The sequence below is a fragment of the Pseudopipra pipra genome, chromosome Z (assembly GCF_036250125.1).
Source record: "Pseudopipra pipra isolate bDixPip1 chromosome Z, bDixPip1.hap1, whole genome shotgun sequence".
In the NCBI taxonomy this organism is placed as follows: domain Eukaryota; kingdom Metazoa; phylum Chordata; class Aves; order Passeriformes; family Pipridae; genus Pseudopipra; species Pseudopipra pipra.
Window position 1 is genome coordinate 49,484,740 of NC_087581.1, and position 21,385 is coordinate 49,506,124.

Here is a 21,385-nt window from a genome sequence, read left to right on the forward strand (position 1 = left end):
TTATGTGAGTATGTGAAAGAAGTGAGCTAGGTTTTTTCCTGAACTGCCACAGAACTGTTAGTAGATAAAAAGTTCAAAGCAAACAATTCAAACCACTAGAAAGTGAACCTTGACTACTGATAAATTTAAGAAAAGGAAAAAAGGGCCTTTCAATAGAAGAGCATTTTCTGGTTACTTAGAATTGGTACTGCTTTCTTTAAATGGATTTTTTTTTTCAGATAGAAAAGTAGGAGTATTTTGGAATGGGCTGCCCAGAGAGGTGGTGAATTCACCATCCCTGGAGATTTTTAAATGCAGATTGGACATGGCACTGAGTGCCATGATCTAGTAAATGGACTGGATTTGGACCAAGGGTTGGACTCGATGATCTCGGAGGTCTTTTCCAACCCAATCGATTCTATGATTCTATGAAAGAGATTTGTAGTGATTTCTAATCTTATTAAGGAGTAGTTCTGTTTTCTTAAGTAGATGTAATACACCAGAATTGGGAATTGGCTTGGCTTTGGGACTATAAGCCTAACATATAGGGAAAGGTATGAGAGCTTTATATCCTCTTTGGAAAGGAAATGTATTCCAAGGGTCACAGTCCAGTCCTATGTGACCCTTTAAAAGATGATATGAAGATATTTGGTTTTGCGGTTATGCTTTTTAAGAAGGTGATAAGACAAGGAAGGGCCTTTCCAATGGCATATTGCAAATAAGGCGCTTCCTATTATGTGTGAGAATAAGAGAGACTGAGTCCATTAAGTGCCTTATTGCACCTACCAACTTAAGAGGAAAAAGCATTTTATTACTTTACTATTATAACAAAAATTGTAGAAAATTAAACCTTTTCTTCCTCTTTTAGGATAGAGCTGAAATGCAAAGTTTCTCTTTGGGTTTTGAGTTTACATGGCATAGCTGGGACCAAAGTTCTCATTTTGTTCTAGATTGAATTAATATGCTCATGAAGACATTATGCATTTCAGAGAATCTTGACTTAGAATTTTAATATCATAGTTAATATTTAGCAAGTTTGAAGTATTACTGAGTTTCAGCCTGTGTTCTATGTAGAAACAGTACAGCTGATGGAATGTGTTCTTGTTGTCTGTCTTGTGTTAAGGTTCAAAAGCAGCTGAATTTATTCTTTGTTTTCAATAGCGGTTTGTTGCTTTTTGTTCTTTAATTCTTACTGTGTGCTATTGTTGAAGTTAATGCCTTTTCTGTTAACCTGTTTCAAATAAGAGAAATGCCATAGACATTTGCTATGTAATTTTTGACTGAAATAGTAATTAATGAGCTTTGATCCTTTATTCCTTTTCCTGTACCCTAATGCGTCATGAAACTTGATTGAAAAATCGGTGCTGCAGTGAAAGGTTTTCATATGACCTGAGTTTGGGGTAAGGAGTAACCTACACTAACCTTCCAGAAATGAAACTCCCGTAGACTAGGTGCTGGGTCCTACAGTTTGAGCAGAACAACACCATGCAGTGCTACTGGCAGGGGGAAGCAGCATGCCAGCAGTGTGCCTAGGTGGCCAAGAAGGCCAGTGGCATCCTAGCTTGTATCAGGAACAGTGTGGCCAGCAGGACCGGGGAAATGATTCTTCCCTTGTACTCAGTGCTGGTGAGGCCACACCTGGAGTGCTGTGTCCAGTTCTGGGCCCCTCAGTTCAGGAAGGATATTGAGGTGCTGGAGCAGGTCCAGAGAAGAGCAACGAGGCTTGTGAAGGGACTTGAGCACAAGTCCTATGAGAGATGCTGAGGGAGCTGGGACTGTTCAGCCTGGAGAAGAGGAGGCTCAGGGGAGACCTCATCACTCTCTACAACTTCCTGAAAGGAGGTTGTAGCCAGATGAGAGTCAGGCTGCTCTCCCAGGCAGCTAGTGACAAGATGAGAGGACCTAGTCTTAAGCTGTACCAGGGGAGCTTTGGGTTGGACATTAGGAGGAATTTCTTCACAGAAGGGGTGATTAGACATTGGAATGGACTGCCCAGGGAGCTGGTGGAGTCACCATCCCTGAAGTTGTTTGAGAAAAGACTGGATATGGCACTTAGTGCCATAGTCTAGTTGACAAGATGGTGTTCAGTCATAGGTTGGACTTGATGATCTCAGGTTTTTTCTAGTCTAGTTGATTTTGTGATTCTGTATGTTAATGCTTCCTATGCATTTCATGAAGTGAATTGTGCGGCTTCTCTGGTAGCTGTTCTACACTCTCTTTGTATCATTTGTCTTCATATGTAAGAACAGAAAGAACAGATATTCCACAACTTCTATTATGCATGATTGTTTTTCAATGAAAGGAATATTATTTTCTTATAGACTACTGAGGGTTATTTTACTTGTGTTTAGTATTTGATCTCTCTTGATAAAAGAACAATGTTACTGTCTTTTAATATTGTTGTGGTGTTATTTTTTAAGTTGATAGCACTGAAGTATATATTAGATACCAAACATAAATAAGAAATACAAAAACTTTTATATAGCGGCCTCTTAACTGTGAGGAAGAATACACATGATATGCTTGGGGTATGAATTCATGCGTTTTTCACAAGTAGGTTTTCCCAAATATTTTGTGGAAATTATACTCAAGAATTCACTGTGTTTATTAAAGTTTATATTACGATTGTATCTCTGACTTAAATCTTGCTGTAACCCTCTTCAGTTTCCTTAAAGGAGACATGTTTATTGTCCATAATGAATTGGAAGATGGCTGGATGTGGGTTACAAACCTTCGGACAGATGAACAAGGTCTTATTGTAGAAGACCTGGTAGAAGAAGTGGTAAGTAATTTTTGTATTCAAATTTCTTAAATTAATGAGATGCTTTTTGTAAAATAATATTTGAATGAACAAAAACTAGTGACATTTAGTTGCTTGTTTTCTAATTATGTACTTTTCTAAACCAAGTAATTTGATCTAGTAGCTCTAGAATACTGCAACAAACCTTTTTAAGCCTAATTCACTGTGTTGTCCAAGTACAGGTACAAACAAATGGTACTGTAAATTTGCTAAGCAATTCCCTAAACTTGACTGTCCTGATGAAGAATCTGCTACTCATTTCAGTTGCATTTCTTTCTTACCATTGCCATGAAATGAAATGTCAAACTCCACAAAATGTAATTTTGCATCGTGGCAGGTCTTTCTCTTCATACAAGGGTAAAATTTGGCTTAAAAATTTATTGACAAGAGGAAAAAAAAGAAAAATATACTTTTTATAATATTTTCCTGTACAGTACATGTGTTTTGCTAATAGCAGTGTTACCCGAGATGCTTCTCTCAGACCTGTGTCAGGATGTGGATGACGAAATTGAAGTGGCAGTACTAGAGTTGATCTGTAGACTGATAGGTCAGTGGCTAATTTAAGCTTAGGAAAGTTGAGATTTTAGAAGGTTACCACCTCTAAAAAAGGACTTGAAACATGAGAGAAACAATCCTCTGAAAGAACATATTTTGGCTGAATTTCCACTTAATGAATGAAGAGGAAAACTTTTCACAGAATTGTAGTAAGCCCTGTAGTTCAAAAATGCCTCAGACTTCTAAGTGTTTTGTATATTTTCTACAGAAGGTCTTAACTTATGACATTTATTTTTTTGAATTGAGCTGTACTGTTGTCATGCACTTAATATGTTAATTTTTTCATAGGGAAGAGAAGAAGATCCTCATGAAGGCAAAATGTAAGGATTTTTGTTTTGTTATTAAAAGCAATCATAACTGTTTGTAAACTTCAGCTATGAGATTTCCAAGCTTTTTTTTTTTACCAAAAAGATTTGTTTTTTCGTTTCGAGACATTTTTATGTGTTACCTGCTGAAGATGCATGGATAATTAACATGAAAGGGTCCTGTGATAGGTGTGCCTACTGCTAATGGATATTGCAGTGTTGAATTCTTGGATGAGTCCATGTATAATCACTTTCAGCCAAAATATGCACAATGGAGTATTTCTTGAACAGAGTTGCTGTAGAGTACTCTTAAGTACTGGAGAGAGAGCAAAGTACTAGAAATACTAAAATACTAGAAATACTAGAGTGTTAGAAAAGTGTCTGTTAGCCTTGTGAGTGGTAGAGTTGATCTGCTGGAGGATGGGAGGGTTCTGCAGGGGGATCTGGACAGTCTGGATTGATGGGTCGAGGCCAGTGGTAGGAGATTCCACAAGGTCAAGAGGTTGTTCCTGCCCTTGCATCACAACAACCCCAGGCAGCAATACAGTCTGGAAGAAGGGTGTCTGGAAAGCTGCATACGGGAAAAAGACATGGGGGTGCTAGTTGACAATGGCTGACCGTGTGCCCAGGTGGCCAAGAAGGCCAATGGCATCCTGGCTTGGATCAGCAGTAGTGTGGCCAGCAGGACCAAGGCAATGATTATCTCTCTGTACAGGGCCCTGGTGAGGCTACACCTCAAATCCTGTGTTCAGTTCTTGACCGCTCATGGCAAGAAAGACATTGAGGTGTTAGAGCAAGTCCAGAGAAGGGCAACAGAACAGGACAAGGGTCTGGAGCACAAGTGTGATGAGGAGTGGCAGAGGGAGTAAAGGGGGCTCAGCCTGGAGAAGAGGAGGCTCAGTGGTTAACTTCTCACTCTACAACTACCTGAAAGGAGGTTGTAGCCATGTGGGGATCTGTCTCTGCACCTAACAAGTGATAGGACAGAAGAAACAGCCTCAGATTACACCAGAGAAAATTAGATTGGGTATCAGGGAAAATGTTTTCACTGAAAGGGTTGCCAAACCTGGGAATACACTGCCCAGGACAGTGGTGGAATCATCATATCCTGGAGGGATTTAAAATGTGTGTAGATGTGGCATTTCGAGATGTGATTTAGTGATGGACTTCGCAGTGCAGGGTTAATGGTTGGACTTGATGAACTTCCAACCCAAAGGATTCTAAGGTACTACAAAGTGAAGATGAGTTGCAAATAAAAAATTACTAGTGGCTTGGTTATTTAATCTGATGTTCTCATTTGTCAGTTTGCACTTGCTGCTTTTTCACTGTTGCCCACTTTTCAGTCTCCAAGAGGCTGGTGGCTGAAGGAGGCATTTCGCTGGTATGTTTGGTGTACTGAGTTCTGCTAATCAATTTGGCAGTATGGAGCCCTTCAAATGTGGAATTTTTTATTTACTTTTTTGCAAGGTAGCTGCTAGCAGATATTTGGAACTTTTATACTGTCTTTCAACATTTGTTTACCTTTCAGGGAAATACAGAGGAGATTGCCTTGAGCATACCCTAAAGGTAGTATAGGAAGAAAGTTAGAAATTGGGCTCTTTTCTGGTACATAAAGAAGCCATATTTTTAGCTTTCATTTGAATACAGAATATTAAGCTGCAGCATGTAGCAGTTTTAGCAACTGAATAGTGCTTAGTATCAGGCTAAGACAAGGCAGAGGCTGCTGAACTTTTATGGAATACTGCTCTGACACAGAACTCTGGGAAGGTACAAGGTGTGTGATCAAAGCAGTTTGTATTCATTAATCTAACAAAGCTAGGTTTTATTTCCACAGCTCTGACAAATTTGAGTTTGTGGTTTTCTGTGCAGTGTTTTAACTTCCTTGTTTGAGCTTTGGATTTCATGATTCAAGTAAACTGCTGTATGATACTGACTTCAAATAATGCCTATCAAATTGTCTACTCTTTAGACAATTCATTTTAATTTCTAAACAGAGTTGGATTTGGACATCAGCTCCAAGTGTTGGATATTTCCATTGAAATTATTTATATACCTGTTAATGTTACTTTTTTCATGGTATTGGTGGAACAGAATCATTAAGTAGCATATTCATTGTCTCAGCTATATATAGTAGGTCTGTTTAAATAAAGATTAATTCATAGGTACTAGAGCCTTGAATGTCACCACAACCAAAACAGAGAGCTGGTAGTCTTGCTTTCTGATTTTTCTCTTCATCTTTGTTAAGATGGTTCCACGGGAAGATCTCCAAACAAGAGGCTTACAATTTGCTGATGACAGGTACATGTATTTCTGATTGAAATAGTAATAGTGAAATGGCACAAAAAGGATCCTTTTAATATTAGAGTGTGGCAAAACTTGCTTTTATGTCAGAACATATGTAAGTATCTTAAGAGTCTCAAATCCCTGTGGTTGTTACTTCAGTAGAAAACTACACTGGAGTAAAACTGTTGTGGCTGTTAGTACTGTTAATGTAATAATTTTTTGATTTAAATAATTTTAAAATAAATAAATGTGTAATCAATTATTTCACTTTTTGATGTCTTCTTCAAAATGCTGTGGAGACTAGGCTTTTATATATCTAAAAGAAAATATATTATAAACATTCTTTGCACTTTCTGAAAGCAAATATTTCTTTAAATGAAAACATCAATATTTTTCAGCCATATTGTTTAATAGCTTACTTTAAATATTGGAACAGAAATTCTTATTTTTTGAAAACATTATCAACCCTTTTTTAGTGCTTTTTTAAAGATGTGGAAAAGATGATGTGGGCTACAACTAAACCATTTTTTATTAATTTTGGTGGCTTAGTCCTAGTTCACCTAGTTGGAGATCACTGCTGGAATTTACCTTACAGGCTTTGTATTTCTTCAAGTGTGCGATTCTTCCTAATTTAGGTGGAAATGGATTTAACAGGGGTTTATAGAGAACACTTAAGAAAATTAACACTGTTACGATATCTTTTCAGTTGGTCAGGTGTGCAGTTTTCTTGTGAGGCCTTCAGATAATACCCCTGGAGATTATTCACTTTATTTTCGGACCAGTGAAAATATTCAGCGTTTTAAAATATGTCCAACATCAAACAATCAGTTTATGATGGGAGGCAGATACTATAATAGGTAAGTTTTGATGGCAAAAGGCATTGTTTTTGTTTTATACTTTTATAACTTGATTCTGTTTATAATTACTGCTATGCTTTTAAGACTATGGTTTTCTTTATAGAAACTATTTTCCCTAACTTCCTTAGTAGTTACCTGTAACTGAGCAAGTTCTTAAAGCTTAAAGAGCCCCAGTGTACCTTTTTTCTCTTGAAGTATTAGTCCTTCTGCAGACCAGTTCAGTCACACTGTAAGTTGTGGATTGTAAGGGTCATGTGGATCCATAGACTCTGGATCTGTAATTAGGAGAATGCTCTCTGTTGGAAGTAGCTGGGAAACTACTCAGAGTGTTCTTGGCTATTTGAAAAGGGATAATAGAAATGTTCATTTTATCTGAGACAATCATTAGAATTTTCAAATGATAGAAATGGGTATTCACAAGAAAGGGGAAAAACATCTTCATTGTTAGAAAAAGTTATTAAATTGCATTTTAATATGTGTGCTATACCTGGAAAAGAAATACAGATCAGTTCAGAGAGCAAATTTGAGATGTACTTGTTCTGCCATTGGTGCAAAAATATAGTAATTTGTACAAAAAGAAAGAGAAATAACAAGATGTGTGTCCCCTTTTGTGGAAGAAGCTATCAGTACAGCTCCATCCTTGGTAGTCTTGTTTTTAGAGTTCCTGTAGGTGGAAGACTTCTCAGTAGAGAAAACTTGCCTTCCTCTTTTGATGGAGGTCATTGCCTGCCTCAAAAAATCAACATTTTTCCAGTCTTGGTCACTTAGAACCAGGGCATTCTTCATCCCAGTAGAGAATTTCTCTCACTTCCAGCTTGGCTTCTGAGTGGGTAGACATCCAGCAGCTGGTGTGTCTGAGAAAATATCGAGGTCTCCTCACTAAGAAGTTCAGTGGACTTTGTCATATGACTTCACATGGACGATGGTTTGAGGCTAAACAATTGGACCCTTATGAACCTATGCCTGTGCCACACCTAGGCTGCTTGAATACCTTCTTCATTAATCAGTCTGGCCTCCAGACATCCTCATTGAAAACCAGGCGAGCTGCAGTGTCAGCCTTTTGTGAAGGTAAATGCTCTTTTGCACATTTTCTAATTACATGGCTTATTAGGAGGATGATAGGCCAGGAGCCCTCACCCTAGGTGATGTCAAATTTATCAGCAAGTTAGTGGAACTCTTATTAGGCTCAAATGGTTTTGCAGCATTAAATAGTGTTACTTCAGAAAGTTACTACATGAAGTTATTACAATTCTGCTGGATTTACTTAAGGCATGGATTACATTTGTCTGAAGGAGATTCTATGGTGTTGAACAGAAAACTAAATTGTGAAGTTAAGTAGCAGTAAGTTATGACAGAATGCTTTAAGCATTTTTTTTTTTTTTTTTTTTTTTTTTTTTTTTTTTTAGTATTTTGGTACTTAGTTTCCAGAGATCTTCCTCACTGTGAAAGAGAATCTGATTCAGTTTTGTTGCATGTTTTGGAAGATTACTACTGTAATCACATTCAGTCCAACTTAGTATGTGTGGCAGGTTAGTAAATTTGCTGGAAATTCAAACGTGATGAAGAATGCAGTGCAGGATAAGGCCCCAAAATGAAGATGCTAACTTGCCCAAATTCTGTGATGTAAGATCTACTGCAGATGGCATGAATTAAGGAGCAGGAAAAAGTGAATAACTTTGTGGGATTTTAAATTCTTGTACTAGTTCAATAATGTGGACACTGTAAGAAGTATTTTAACATGGGAAGACTAATGTGGTTTTGTTGTATTGACTAATCAGAAGAGTCTGAAATTGAACAATAGGTATTGAATCCAGAACAGAAATATGAAAAGCGTGGGTTTATGTGCAAGGTAATGAGACTACAAGCATTTCTTGGTGCAGTGAGTTCATCCTGGATTCTGTAAAATGTAGTGCTTTTCTTCAAGGTGAAAATTTTGGCTCTGAGAAGTGCTGCTTCTTGGTTACCTGCATCTGTTTGACAGTGTCCATTAACTATAAGCTTTTTTATATTAAGCTGTTTCATAAGTGCTCTCAAAGTATCTCCTTTGAAATCTGATTAGATCTTTACAAAATCATCCTTGATAGTATTTTTCGTATTCTCTTACAGTTTGGCGATTGTAATTGGGACAAAAGATAAAATGAAACCAACCCGCTCTTTGTTTGCAGAGTACTGATTACAGTTATAGTATCAATAAATGGTAGACTAAGATTTTCCATATAAAAGTAAAAAGTAAGTATAGTAAGGAAACACAAACCAAAAGAAGTTGTTTTATTTATTGGATATTTTGTATGTCAAAATGTGGGACTGGAATCACAATAGCCTATAAAAGCAACAGTATGTCTTCTTGTATTCCAGAAGAATTTATCTTGGGTGATCATTTCATATTCTTTGCTACGTAGGCCGACTTAATTTTTTCCAGTAACCTGCTCCTTTTGTGCGTGCTCCCAACATTCTTTATGTAAATTGCTTTGTAGAAGATAAGCATTTATTAGTGTTTCAGTAATTTTTCTAATTTTAGAACATGTGGTTAGGAAAAGCATACCAGGCCCTTTTTCTGTCCTTTCATTTCCTCTATCTGCCTTCTTCCAAAATTTAACCTGTGTAACAGGTGGCATTCAGTAAAAGCTATAAAATTAGAGATGATTCTTTGTTTCTAGAGATTCTGTGTCAAAGGAAAACTTAAAAAACATTGACTCAATAGTTTATAGAGTGAACAAGCTTTCAAGTTACCTTGAATTTTGATAGACAGCACAATTTGAAAGTTTAATAGACAACTGGAAGATAATTTTGATTCAACTGGTAGATTGATTGTATTGTGATGAGCTGAATGATATGGGTTTAATGTTTTTTGTCTTTGTAATTTAATAGTGTATAGAATTGGTATCACTTAGTACTGCTTTCTGTATTCTTTGTTATTTGAAATGTTTGCTGTTGTAATAACTTTCAAATCATACTTAAAAAAACCATACTGTTCACGATGGTGAGATACTTTTCAAATCATGCAAGTAGCTGAGATCTGGGGAATGTAATAAGCCCTATGCTGAGCATTTTAAAATTACCAAAGTAACTGTAATGTAGTATTGAGATCCATTTCTATTTATGTCTTATAAAACCAAGTCTAGCAGTTTAGTTGTTTTTTGTTTGGTTTTTTGTGGGTTTTTTTGTCTGTTTGTGGGGTTTTTTTGTTTTATTGTGTTTTTTTTTTTAATCCAGGGTTATTTATGCCTTCCTTTACGTGGTTTGTATAAGTAGGATTTCTGTTCCTGTCAAATGCTGAAGAAGGCTATGATTCATTTTCCCCTAGATAAGTTTTGTGGTCAGTGTGATTTTATGCTTCATGTTACACACATTAGATAGCTCTGGTCACTTGCAGATTCACATTCTGTAGTGTACATGTCTGGAGATACCTGGTATCTTCGTTTCAGCATTCAGGCATTTGAGCTGTTGTAGAGGTAAGGTAGGTGACCATCTGAGTTGAGTGGGAGCAGAGGCTGTAGAGCCTCCATCAAGGCATGGAGTCTGTCTATATGGTACTCTTAACTAGAAAAGGAGTTTTAAAATACAACTGAGTTTGTCCTTCAACCCATATTAAAAAGTAGGAAGAAATTAGGCACCTGCTCCTTACACTGGCGTTTTTAATCAAGGACGGAGAGGATGCATTGATGGTCACGGCAGTCCTGATTAAATGAGAGATAAAAGTTATGCAATGCTGTTTGATTGATTACAAAACGTTGGCAGTAGCTATTGTTAAAAAAAATGACCAAGTCATTATTTTATGTCATGTTACACAGTTTAAATTCTTATGCAGAAAACGGCTTATGCAGCTCAGATATAATTGAAATTAATTATTTGATTTCACTGAAACTGAAACAGAAATTCATGTCATTCTATATACCTGAAAACTAGAAGTACGTGTGGGAAGATTGTTATATCAAGCTTGCACTAGTTCATAGCTTTAGAATTACAGGGAAAGAAAAGTGAACTAAGATGCCTTGATATAGCTTTATGTAGAAGTTTTTGAGGTTACTTTTACAGTATCAACTATTGTTCCTGTGTTGAACACATGCCTTGTTTGTTACCTTTGCACACACAGCCTAGAAAGAGATTGCACTTTGAGTATCTTCCGTTCTCCTTCCCTAGTTACTCTAGGACCTGGAAAATTATTGCCAATGAAATAGCAATTTTCAGCCTAGTTGGAAAGTGGGTAATGCACATGTGCTACTTAAATGTGGAAAGTGCAATGGCCTCATTTGGCATTTTAAGCAACTCATTAAAATATTTTGCAGAGTTTAGAATTAATATGTGCTGAATACGGTTTTGTGAACTTTCTTGACTTCAGTATATTAGCAAATTCTCATTGCTACAAGGAAGATTATGATGATTAACACTTGATTTTATTAAAACTCTGTGAGAAAGTTTTGTATGGTTGTATGGAAAAGCAGACTGTCAAACAGAGGAAAAATTAATGAGTTTAACATTTCAATCTTCTTTTTCTTATTGAAACAGTATTGCTGACATCATTGAGCACTATAGAAAAGAACAGATTGTTGAAGGATATTACCTAAAAGATCCTGTTCCAATGCAGGTAAGATTTCATCTCTGAGTGTTTAATGTTGAAGTTACATACTGAACATTATCAAATCAGTTTATGAGCTGCATTACAGCAGAGATACAGGTAGTTAAACAGCTTCATCTCCAGTTTTAATGTTTTCAGCTGGTCTGTTTCTTTTTATTTTATCCTCAAATGCATTCACGTACCAAAGGTTGGCTTGTAGTCAGCAGAAAATATGGTAAGCTCACTCTGTCCTGTTAGGTGTTCAGCCTCTGCTCTGTGCCCCTTGCTCTGGTCCCTGGCTCAACCATGCTGTGACTTAGTCCCACATTAGGGACTAAGGGAACCAGTCTGCCCTCCTTTCTTCTGTGTCTGGGTTTTTTCTCCTGTCAGAGGAAACCTGTACCCACAGAAAAGCTTCAGGGATGATTTCAGGGCTGGGATTGCAGCATTTGTTCTGGAGCACCCTTGCCCCATAGCAGATGTTGATTCTGAGAGACCACTAGTAATAAGCACACCACGTCATGTAGGTTTTCCTGAGCTTATATTTAGTTGTAACATTTACATGCATATTTTATTCCTCCTTTGTTCCCAAGCTTTCCTGTTTCAATGGTTACAAATTTGCCTTCCTGTCCTCCCTAAATAAAGTTACAGTCAGTTCATATCCCTTTGGGAGATCTTTCATATTAATACGAGAACATTTCTTCTGTTCACCAAGCTAAGCACACCAAAGCTGATCCTGTCACTTTCTGTAATGTTCTTGTAGCTGCCCTGCTGCCACCAGTTTTGGTGTGAACTTGCCTTTCTTGAACACAGTGGACCAGAATAGTTTAGAGTACCATGTCATGGGTAATTCCCTTTCTTGTTGAGGAGAGCACTTAACAAATATCCTAGAATACATGTAGTTTTCTGTGGTGGGTTGACCCTGGTGAGCAGCCAAGGACCCACACCTTAGTTTGCTCACTCCCTATTCCTGTGGGATAGGGGCAAAAGAAAAAGAACTCCTGGGTTGAGATAAATACAGTTTAATAAGCAAAGGAAGGGGTGGTGGGGTGATGCAAAGGCCATCACTCACCACCTCCCACAAGCAAACTCTGTTTGTGTCCTCAGTGCTTCCCTATTGTTTGCTGCTGTTAACTCATGCTTATTAATGTGGTTGGAACAGAAGGCAAATATGAATTCCAACACTGCTCCTTGAAACACTTTACTAGTAACTTTCCTCATGTTCTATCATTCCTCTTGAATCACAGCAGTAACTCTTCATTTTAGCTTTTTGCATATGTGCTTACAGTTCTTGTATTAATAAACTTTGCACTGACTAATTCTCCATGTGAGAGTACTTCAGATCCTTTTAAACTAGCCAGATACACTTGTGACTTTGTTTCAAAATTTAGTGGTCAGTGGTGCAGTTAATGTTCTGCTTTGTGTACCTCCCTTTCACATACCACTACGCTCCATTTTGAGGGGAAAAAAATTCTCAAGTTTTGCTTTCTTTTAGGGTCGGTCTGATTGACTTCCCACGTCTAATATGAAATTTACTTAAAAATATTTGTTGCTAGATTTGTTGTTTTGTGCACTGCTCCTTGTGTTGAGATGATGTTATGGACATCATCTCAGTTCTGTTCTCACTGCTTGACAGTCTTGCTTTTCATGTTTTCTTATGGATAAAGAACTTCTGCTCATCACCTTACTTGGTAAGGTCAGACTTAGCTTTGGTTTTGGCTATTCTTGTTTATTACTTGCATTTCCAGATCCTGCCATTTTCTGTGTGAATTTATCCTTTTTCTGTTTCCTGTTTCTGTTTTTTTCTCTTGTCTTGAGTTCTGCTCAGTTAGGACATGTGAGTTCTAATGAGATTAATGAAGGACTGTGCCACTTTGAGTGAGTTGGTTCTGCACCATTTTTGTTGCTTCAGAGTTTATCCATGATTACTTGGGTCCATGACTAGACATCTAGCTAGAAGCTAGATATATCTTTAAAGACTTGCATAAATAAATTTAACAGAAATCAGAGTGAAAGATCCTGCTTTTTTCTGTCCATTCTGGAAATATGGAAATAGTTATATTACATTTCTAACAAGTGTTTTGTATGAAATATTATATTGCTTTGCTAAAATACATGAGAGAACAATAGTACTGAGTTGGTAGCATTCAGTAAGATGATCCTGGTTGCAACTTCATAGTATACATTTTTTAATGGCAGTTTCCAAGCTTAAAGTATGTTTTTCTTACATGTTTTCCAGCACCAAGAACAAGTGCTTAATGATACAGTGGAAGGAAGAGAAATCTACAATACAATTCGTCGGAAAACAAAGGATGCATTTTACAAAAATATTGTCAAAAAAGGTTATCTTCTGAAAAAAAGTGAGTTATGTTTGCTTCTATTACTTTTTTATTCTTAAAAAAATCAGATAAGGATCGCAAAATCATAGAGTATTTTAAATGGGAAAGGACCCATAAGGATCGTGCTCCTCATGAGTCTACTGAAAGCAAAACCACATGACTAAGAGCATTGTCCAGATGCTCCTTGACCCTGACAGGCATGTTGCTGCAAGGATTTCCTTGAGGAGCCTGTTCCAAGGATGAGGTGCCTTCTCAGCTTTTGCCAGCCTGAACTTCCCCTGCTGCAGCTTCATTCTATTTCCTTGTGCCCTATTGCTGGTCACCAGAGGGTGGAGGTCAGCACCTCCTAGTTGAACACGCATACTTAGTGAGGTTAGTGTAGTAATGGTACTAGAAAGAGCAAAATTGAAGTGGACAAAAGGTTCTAGAAAGTGTGTGAGGAGGATGAAAGATCTTTCCTTAAGTAGTTTGAGAATAGAAGGACATGATACCTGAAATTACATACAGTATAAAAATATTGGTTGGCAGTTCTGAAAAAAATCAGACCACAGCACAAAAACTATGCATCCTTATCAAGGTAGTGTTCAAACTCACTAAATAAAGTATATTTTCATTAAATGTTTGTATTTATATATGTGGAACCAGCTAAATTCTTAGATATGGTTGTGTTTGGGGCTTGATTCTGATTTAAGTTTGCATACAATATATTTCCATTTCTGTTGTTCAGCCATACTGCTTTAAGATGCTGTAATGCAATCTGTTAAACATTGATCAGAGTTTAGGAGTAACCTTCTCATATCAAGAGTCTATTTAGTAATAAAAATATAATGAATTTGATCTACACTGTTATTATTTGCAATCTGTGTAGATACAGTCAGAACAGTGATAGGAGCTCACTGTTCAGGCAGCTCATAGGCACTTGCTTAATCCTGAAAATGTGTAAGGAACCTTTTGCAACTCTACCTGCATGTGCGAAGAGGGTCTGGTTTTTGTCATGTTGTGTAAAATTGAGTATGTATGCTGATTTTATAACTCGCGTGATTACCTGTACATTGTTCTTGTGTTTGGAATTTGGCAAAAACTGTACTGCCCTCTTTTCTTTTCTTCATGTACAAAATTTACATGTTCTTTTAAAAAGTACTATAACTTTTTTCTTGACTCTTGTACAGGTAAAGGAAAAAGATGGAAAAACTTGTACTTTATATTAGAGGGGAATGATGCCCAGCTTATTTATTTTGAGAGTGAAAAACGAGCCACAAAACCCAAAGGACTAATAGACCTTAGTGTGTGTTCCGTCTATGGAGTACATGACAGTTTGTTTGGCAGGTAGGACACTGGCTTTTTTTAATCGTATTGAACCAAGAATTGATAAAGAATTTTGTCAATTCAAAAAGTTGTACATTCTTTTGGTAGGTCTTTGAAAACTAACCCAGTTAGATGAAGTCTGTAAGTGCTTTTCTGTATGAGTACTTTTGTTACATTTGACCAACTTAGTAGTAAACTAGTTCATATGATCAAACATCCACAGGAAAATTTTTTTGCATAGTTACTATATTCAGAGATAAGATTTGATGTGAAGATTATATCCTGTAATATTTTGATGTTCAAAATATGCTGAGAATCAAAAGTATTTCAGATATTATTAGTAATTACCAAGAAAGAGTTTACATATTTGTTCATTGGTAGTTACAAAAACAGCTCCACTGGCCTGTATTATAGTGTTTTATAGAAGAAATAAGTGCATTTACTTATATAATCAATGATAGAAATTAGAAATTCTGGTTATCCTAAGGATCTCAGTATTTATTAAAAATTATACATACTCACCTTCTGTTTATTTTTGTGAAAAAACATCAAGACATGCTTAAAATTAGTGGCATTTCCTAAGCTGCAAAGACTGGTGGGTTTTTTTATCTGTTTGGGTTCTTTTAAAATCTTTTCAATAATTTTGAAAAAAACCCTCCATCTAAATACTGGAATGAGGAGCATGTATGTAGATAAAGAGTATCTAAAAAAATTACTGATACGTTCCTTATGTAGGTTGACAATTATGCAGGAAGCTTTGGTGTATATTGTAATAAAGGAACATTTTGGTTATGTTTCTTGAACAGCTTTCAAGAAACCCTGTGTTGTGGCTTAGAGTGTAGTTGGGCACTAGGTGATACCACAGGTGTGTAGGAGCAACTTAGGAAGCTGTTAGTGATGAACTTAGAGCTGAGACAAAGTTCTTCCTGCACTTCAGGTAACTGGTAGAAAACTGCCTTTGCTGTTTCCTCATCAGTACAGTGAAGTCGGTACTTCTGTGACATTTAAAGTTGTATAGTTTTGTGTCACATACACTAATGTTTGGTATGTGGTCCAGTACATACTGCATTCGTCATGAGAGCTATGGGACACATTCAGATAGGGGATTTTCTAAGTTAATATTGTTTCCTGAAAGAACAAATCCTTAATGTATGATTAACTGCTTGTGAACTAATGCTGAACCTCTGCTGCTTTTAAACTCTCTAGGAATAGTCCTTGTTGATAAGTTTTTTCAGATGGCTGGTTTTTTTCCTCTGACTGTAAGTCAGTATACATGCCTGTTCAGTACAGAACATTCTAAAAATTTATCAATACTCTGAAGGAGTTTTGAAGGGCCTGAGGAATCTTTTCATTGGAGTTCTTTCTCTTTTCGTGTTGTGATGATGACATGTAGACGAACAAAAATTGATGGAATATGCAGTGTTCCTTACAGACAAACAGCAGAAATCTGTTAATTCAGTGTAAACTTTGTTTTGGCACAGATCAAGGGAAGATGTCCGTTAATATGTGAAGATTAATAAAACTTACGTTTTTGTTTTGTTTATTTTTAAGGCCAAACTGTTTTCAGATAGTAGTTCAGCACTTTAGTGAAGAGCATTACATCTTTTACTTTGCAGGCGAAACTCCAGAACAAGCACAGGTGAGAGCTTTTGTTGCTAAGTGTAAAAAAGTAACTTTTTGTCTTGTGCTGTTTAATGATGTTGCCCTTCTGAAACAGGAAGCGTTATCACAAGTACTTAGTGGCTATATTAGGAGGTGCTAACATGGAGTAGTAGCAGACTTGTCAGGGAAGAGGTTTGTGCTGAGAATCCAGCATCTATATTACGTGCTCTTTAGGGTTTTTGTTTGGACAAATTCTAGTCAGGTCCCATGGACTGAACTTCTATTATTTTCCATTCTGTGTTTTTGAAGAACATATACATTTCTTGACATAGTTCAATTCACTCTCTAGGACTTTTCCAGCATAGTAAGTAACACTTTTACTTTAGACTGAAATAAATAAAGTGAAATGAAATGCTAATGCATGCATGTGTGCTCAATGATCAAAGTATATTGAACACCTGTCTTTTGCAGTTGTTCGTCCTGTTTATAAATTGGTAGTTGTTCATAATCTTGGACCCTGCTGGTGCATAAAACATAAAGTTTTCTGGTTTTATATGGTATCCTTTTGTTACTTGCTCTCTTAACAGTTATGTTCACTGATTAAGAATTGTGAGATAGGAGCCTACTTCTCTGAAACTCATTTTCCAGCAGGAGAGGATATCTAAAATGACACGATGTTCTTATTTATTAAGTTTTAAGCTCTGAAAGCCCTCAGATCTGAAGTATACCTGTTGCATCAGAAGTTTAAGCTTTGCATTTGATTTTGTTTGAATGGAATTAAAACTGTTTAGAGCACTTATAATAGACTGCTATTCACCAGAGCATGAAGCCTATAGAAATACAGTATTTTTCTTGTGCTGTATATAAAGTAAAGCATAAATTTTCCTGTTAAATGAATGCAAATTTGTGGAATTAGCTGAGATGCCATCAGAATTGTGTAGTCACATTTGTCACACAGCTTTCACTGTACTGTCTTTGAGATGCAGTGTTTTGTATAGTAATTGAGAATATATAAATTAATGTCCATGCCCCTTACTGCACATTAATTTTTGTCACATCTGTAAAATCTTTTGTGTTCTAAAAAGTAGAAGAATTAAGAATGTGTTGAAGACAGAATGATCCTGTCTTGTTTCCTGGACATTTAGTATAATCCTCTTTTGGTTTTGATCTTCTTAACAGGCTGTTTCACTGTATTTATACAAAATGCAATTGTTTCAGGTTTCTTTATAACATGGCTTTGGCCCAGAAAAGTTTACAGATATTTCTTTCAAGAAAGCTCAGCTTTCTTTACTGTGTAACATTTCATAGAAGAATAGAAACTTCGTGGTGTGTAGCTGAAAGCTTTTCCTTCCGTGGAAGGATTTGAAAGCAGAAGCCTGACTCACAAGGTGGTCTAGCTGAGAATAGCTGCAGTACATATTGCTGTATTTTTAAAATGTGAAGGATATTGCGAGGGGTAAGATTGAAGCAGGGTTGGGGGGGTTTTAATGACATTGTTAAATTGTACTTTGAGAGTGGATGGCAGATCTTTGAGATACAGACTTAAGAAGGCTGTTGCTCAAAACCTGAATTTTATGCTTCACAAGAAATATACAAAATTTAATGGTTGGGGGACAGAAACTAGAGAATGAAGCTATAACATATCTTCCACCTTCCAAAGGCCCGTTGTAAAGCTTCCCTGTTAGCTTTTTCACACTGGGGTGACTTTTTCAGAGGTGACCTGGCAAGTTGACAATGCCTCTTAGCAGCTTATTTGTTATAAAAAAATAAATATATAGACAAAGGTTCTGCAGGCAGTTTGGTGTTAGACAAACTGTTTATTTCTATGACCAGAATGGAATCCATCCATCCATCCACTCTGCTGTATGCTTTTGTGAGCAAACTGGGGAATGTTTGATATATGCTCTGTGTTTCTCTGTTAATGTTTTAGTTTTTGTTTGAAGTATACACAGTGTTATGACTGCCATACAGGAGTACTGGAGAGAATAATCAGACCAGTTTGACTTGTTAAATGTAATTTTCTCAGAAGCAAAAAAGTTTTGCTTAATTTTTTATACAATTTGTAATTTCATGTAGTATCGCTAGACTGGAAGATTGGTAAAGGTCACACTGTATGTCCATTAGTAATGCTTGATAGTTATAAAAGAGAAAGTGGTTCAGGTTTGCAAATCCTTTATGAGGTTTTGCTCAGTAAAGATAAGAAATTTGCTTTAATATTCAAATGTGTACTTTGGAATTACAGGAAACCTAGGTTTTGCTAAGCTAAAGTGAAATTTCAGATACTCTTCTGTATCTGTTCCACTGCAAGAAGCTGTGTCTGACTTGGTTCCGTTTCACGATTCTGTGTCCTTCTCTTTTAGGACTGGATGAAAGCTCTGCAGATGTTTTGCAGTTTAAGAAAAACCAGTCCAGGAACATCAAATAAGCGCCTGCGTCAGGTGAAGCTGATATTGTGGGGTTGGTGGTGCATGTGGAGGAGTGTTTTGCCTCTTCGTTGCGAAATGATATGGATAAATCTCAGACTTTTCCTTTCAGTAGAAGTAAATCCTGAATAAAAGTGTAAAGATGTCAGCAACTTCAAAAATGTGCCTCATATGGGAAACTTCGAAAATCTATATGGCATGTGAACAAATTTTATAAAAATGTATATGACATGTAAATAAAGTACTCCTTTAAATAATGATTTAATTTTCAATAACACGTACATGCCTGAACATTCTTGAGCTTTAATTTCTCTCAGCGTTTGAAAGTGCTGGAATTTCCTCAGAGACAGAGGACAGTCAGTCTTACACATTTAAGTCTGTAATGATTGCAGAATAATGGGGAAGTACTTCAAGAATTCCTCGTATTTTTAAATCTTAGGAACATTGAATGTAGTTGTTTTTTATAGGTAGTAGAGAAAAGAATAAAGAAAAGGAATAAAAAGGAATAAAATACAACATTTAGTTGTGAACATTAAAAATGTTTGGATACTTCTAATAAATGAACTAAATTAGGTGAATTAACAGATGAAGTGGCCGGTGAAATTGGAATCTTCAGACTGCAAAAGCAAAGCAAAAGGCAAAGACAATGCTCATCTACATAAAGGAGTACAATGTAATGGGTTGCACAAGAGAATTTTACATAATCTGTTAGGAAAGTATCAAATAATAAACCATTGTGTTTGGAATTGTCCATGGCTCTTACTCAAAGTGCCAGTCCTTGATTTCAGTAAAATCTTCTATTCCTAGAAAAGTTATTTGAAAATCCTAATGCCCCAAAGATAATTTTAAAAGAACACATGATGCCTTAAAAATATATTTGTTTTCAGAACTTTAGTTACTCTTATTTTGTCACTTGTGCCTCTTAAAAATGTTCAGTATTCACATATTAACATTATCTCTGCACAGAGGATAAAAAATTCATTAATATGCTTTGTATTTGTACTTTAGCAACAAAAAATAAATTCTGTTTATTTTTTTTTCAGGTCAGCAGTCTCATTTTGCATGTAGAAGAAGCTCATACGCTCCCAGTAAAGCATTTTACAAATCCATATTGTAACATCTACCTGAACAGCGTCCAGGTAGCAAAAACGCACATCAGGGAAGGGCAGAACCCTGTGTGGTCAGAAGAATTTGTCTTTGAGTAAGTCTTAATCATCTTGAATTATTGAATTTCACTTGTAATTTGCATTGCATTTAAGATTCTTAACACTATATTATTTTACTGTATTTTTAAAAATACTGTCTATGTCTTTATACAGCACCAACCTTTCAGCCAAATTCTGCATGGGCAGAATTTTTTATAGGCACCTAACTACCTTTGTTAATATAAGTGTCTTTGGCTGATATGGATAGCTGAGGATTGAAATGATATTAGGAAAAGTGCAAGTGCCAGCCAAGTATAGTACTAATTGAGGTTCTCTGTCTTTTCTCCTAGTGATCTTTCATCTGATATTAATAGATTTGAGATAAGTCTTAGTAACAAAACAAAGAAAAGCAAAGATCCAGATATATGTAAGTATTTTTTCTGAAAAGATGCTTATATGTTTCAGCAATGGATACTCTGTGTGGGTTTTCTTTACTTTTGTCAAGCACTGTCACAAGAAATTTAGGCTGGTTTTTATGCTCATCATACCTCTGTCTTTGTATAGTTTGGATGTCTAAAGAAGTTTTCCATTAATGGTTTTATAATGACAATCTGCATGGTGTTTAGTGATAAAATGTACAGTAATCCAGTCCTGTATACGTGGCACCTTTCCTAGCTCTGCTCTGGAGTAACCATTGTCAGACAATGACTGTGCTTACCAAAAAGCAAGAGAAGCAAGAGGAAAGAGAAACTTTCAGTACTAGTCTGCTCCATAAAATGGAGTTCCATGGAGTTTTAAGTCTGACTACATGGAATTCCTTTTCAGGTTTTTGGTTCCTTCCAGTGAGAAAGGGAAAGATATGATTCTTTACTAAAAAAATAATCTTGGTTGTTTCTGAAGAAAATGTCTTTGTTTTCTTTCTTTTTTACCTCATCTGTCTGCTTCCCTTATTACCACTCAGGCTTAAACCTGAAGTTACGTTAGTATTACCTTGATTAGGACAGGATCCATATTTTCTTCTGCCTTTTACACAAGTTTCCAATAATTTCTTTTCCTCATGTTACCCAAACAGCTACTACTTTAACTGTGGTTTTGTTTCTGTTCCAGCAAATTAAGAGCAAGATGGTAAAATCTTTCAGTTTCCTTGAAAAGAAGGGGTTTGAAGAATGTGAATTTGAAGATAGAAAAAAATTTTTTTTTTTAAGTTCAGGTCTCTACCACACAACATGTTTTTAGT

At 36.2% G+C, this 21,385-nt stretch overlaps 1 protein-coding gene across 1 annotated transcript in view; it reads left to right on the forward strand.

The window, feature by feature from the left end:
- RASA1 (RAS p21 protein activator 1) overlaps positions 1-21,385 on the forward strand; it is a 50,882-nt gene that overhangs the window by 18,552 nt on the left and 10,945 nt on the right. The window contains exons 5-15 of the mRNA XM_064642910.1: positions 2,644-2,761; positions 3,623-3,654; positions 5,885-5,937; positions 6,629-6,779; positions 11,286-11,364; positions 13,574-13,694; positions 14,843-14,999; positions 16,530-16,617; positions 18,941-19,018; positions 20,047-20,204; positions 20,499-20,575. Of these exons, the coding sequence (XP_064498980.1) occupies positions 2,644-2,761; positions 3,623-3,654; positions 5,885-5,937; positions 6,629-6,779; positions 11,286-11,364; positions 13,574-13,694; positions 14,843-14,999; positions 16,530-16,617; positions 18,941-19,018; positions 20,047-20,204; positions 20,499-20,575 (1,112 nt within the window). The remainder of the gene's footprint in view (positions 1-2,643; positions 2,762-3,622; positions 3,655-5,884; positions 5,938-6,628; positions 6,780-11,285; positions 11,365-13,573; positions 13,695-14,842; positions 15,000-16,529; positions 16,618-18,940; positions 19,019-20,046; positions 20,205-20,498; positions 20,576-21,385) is intronic.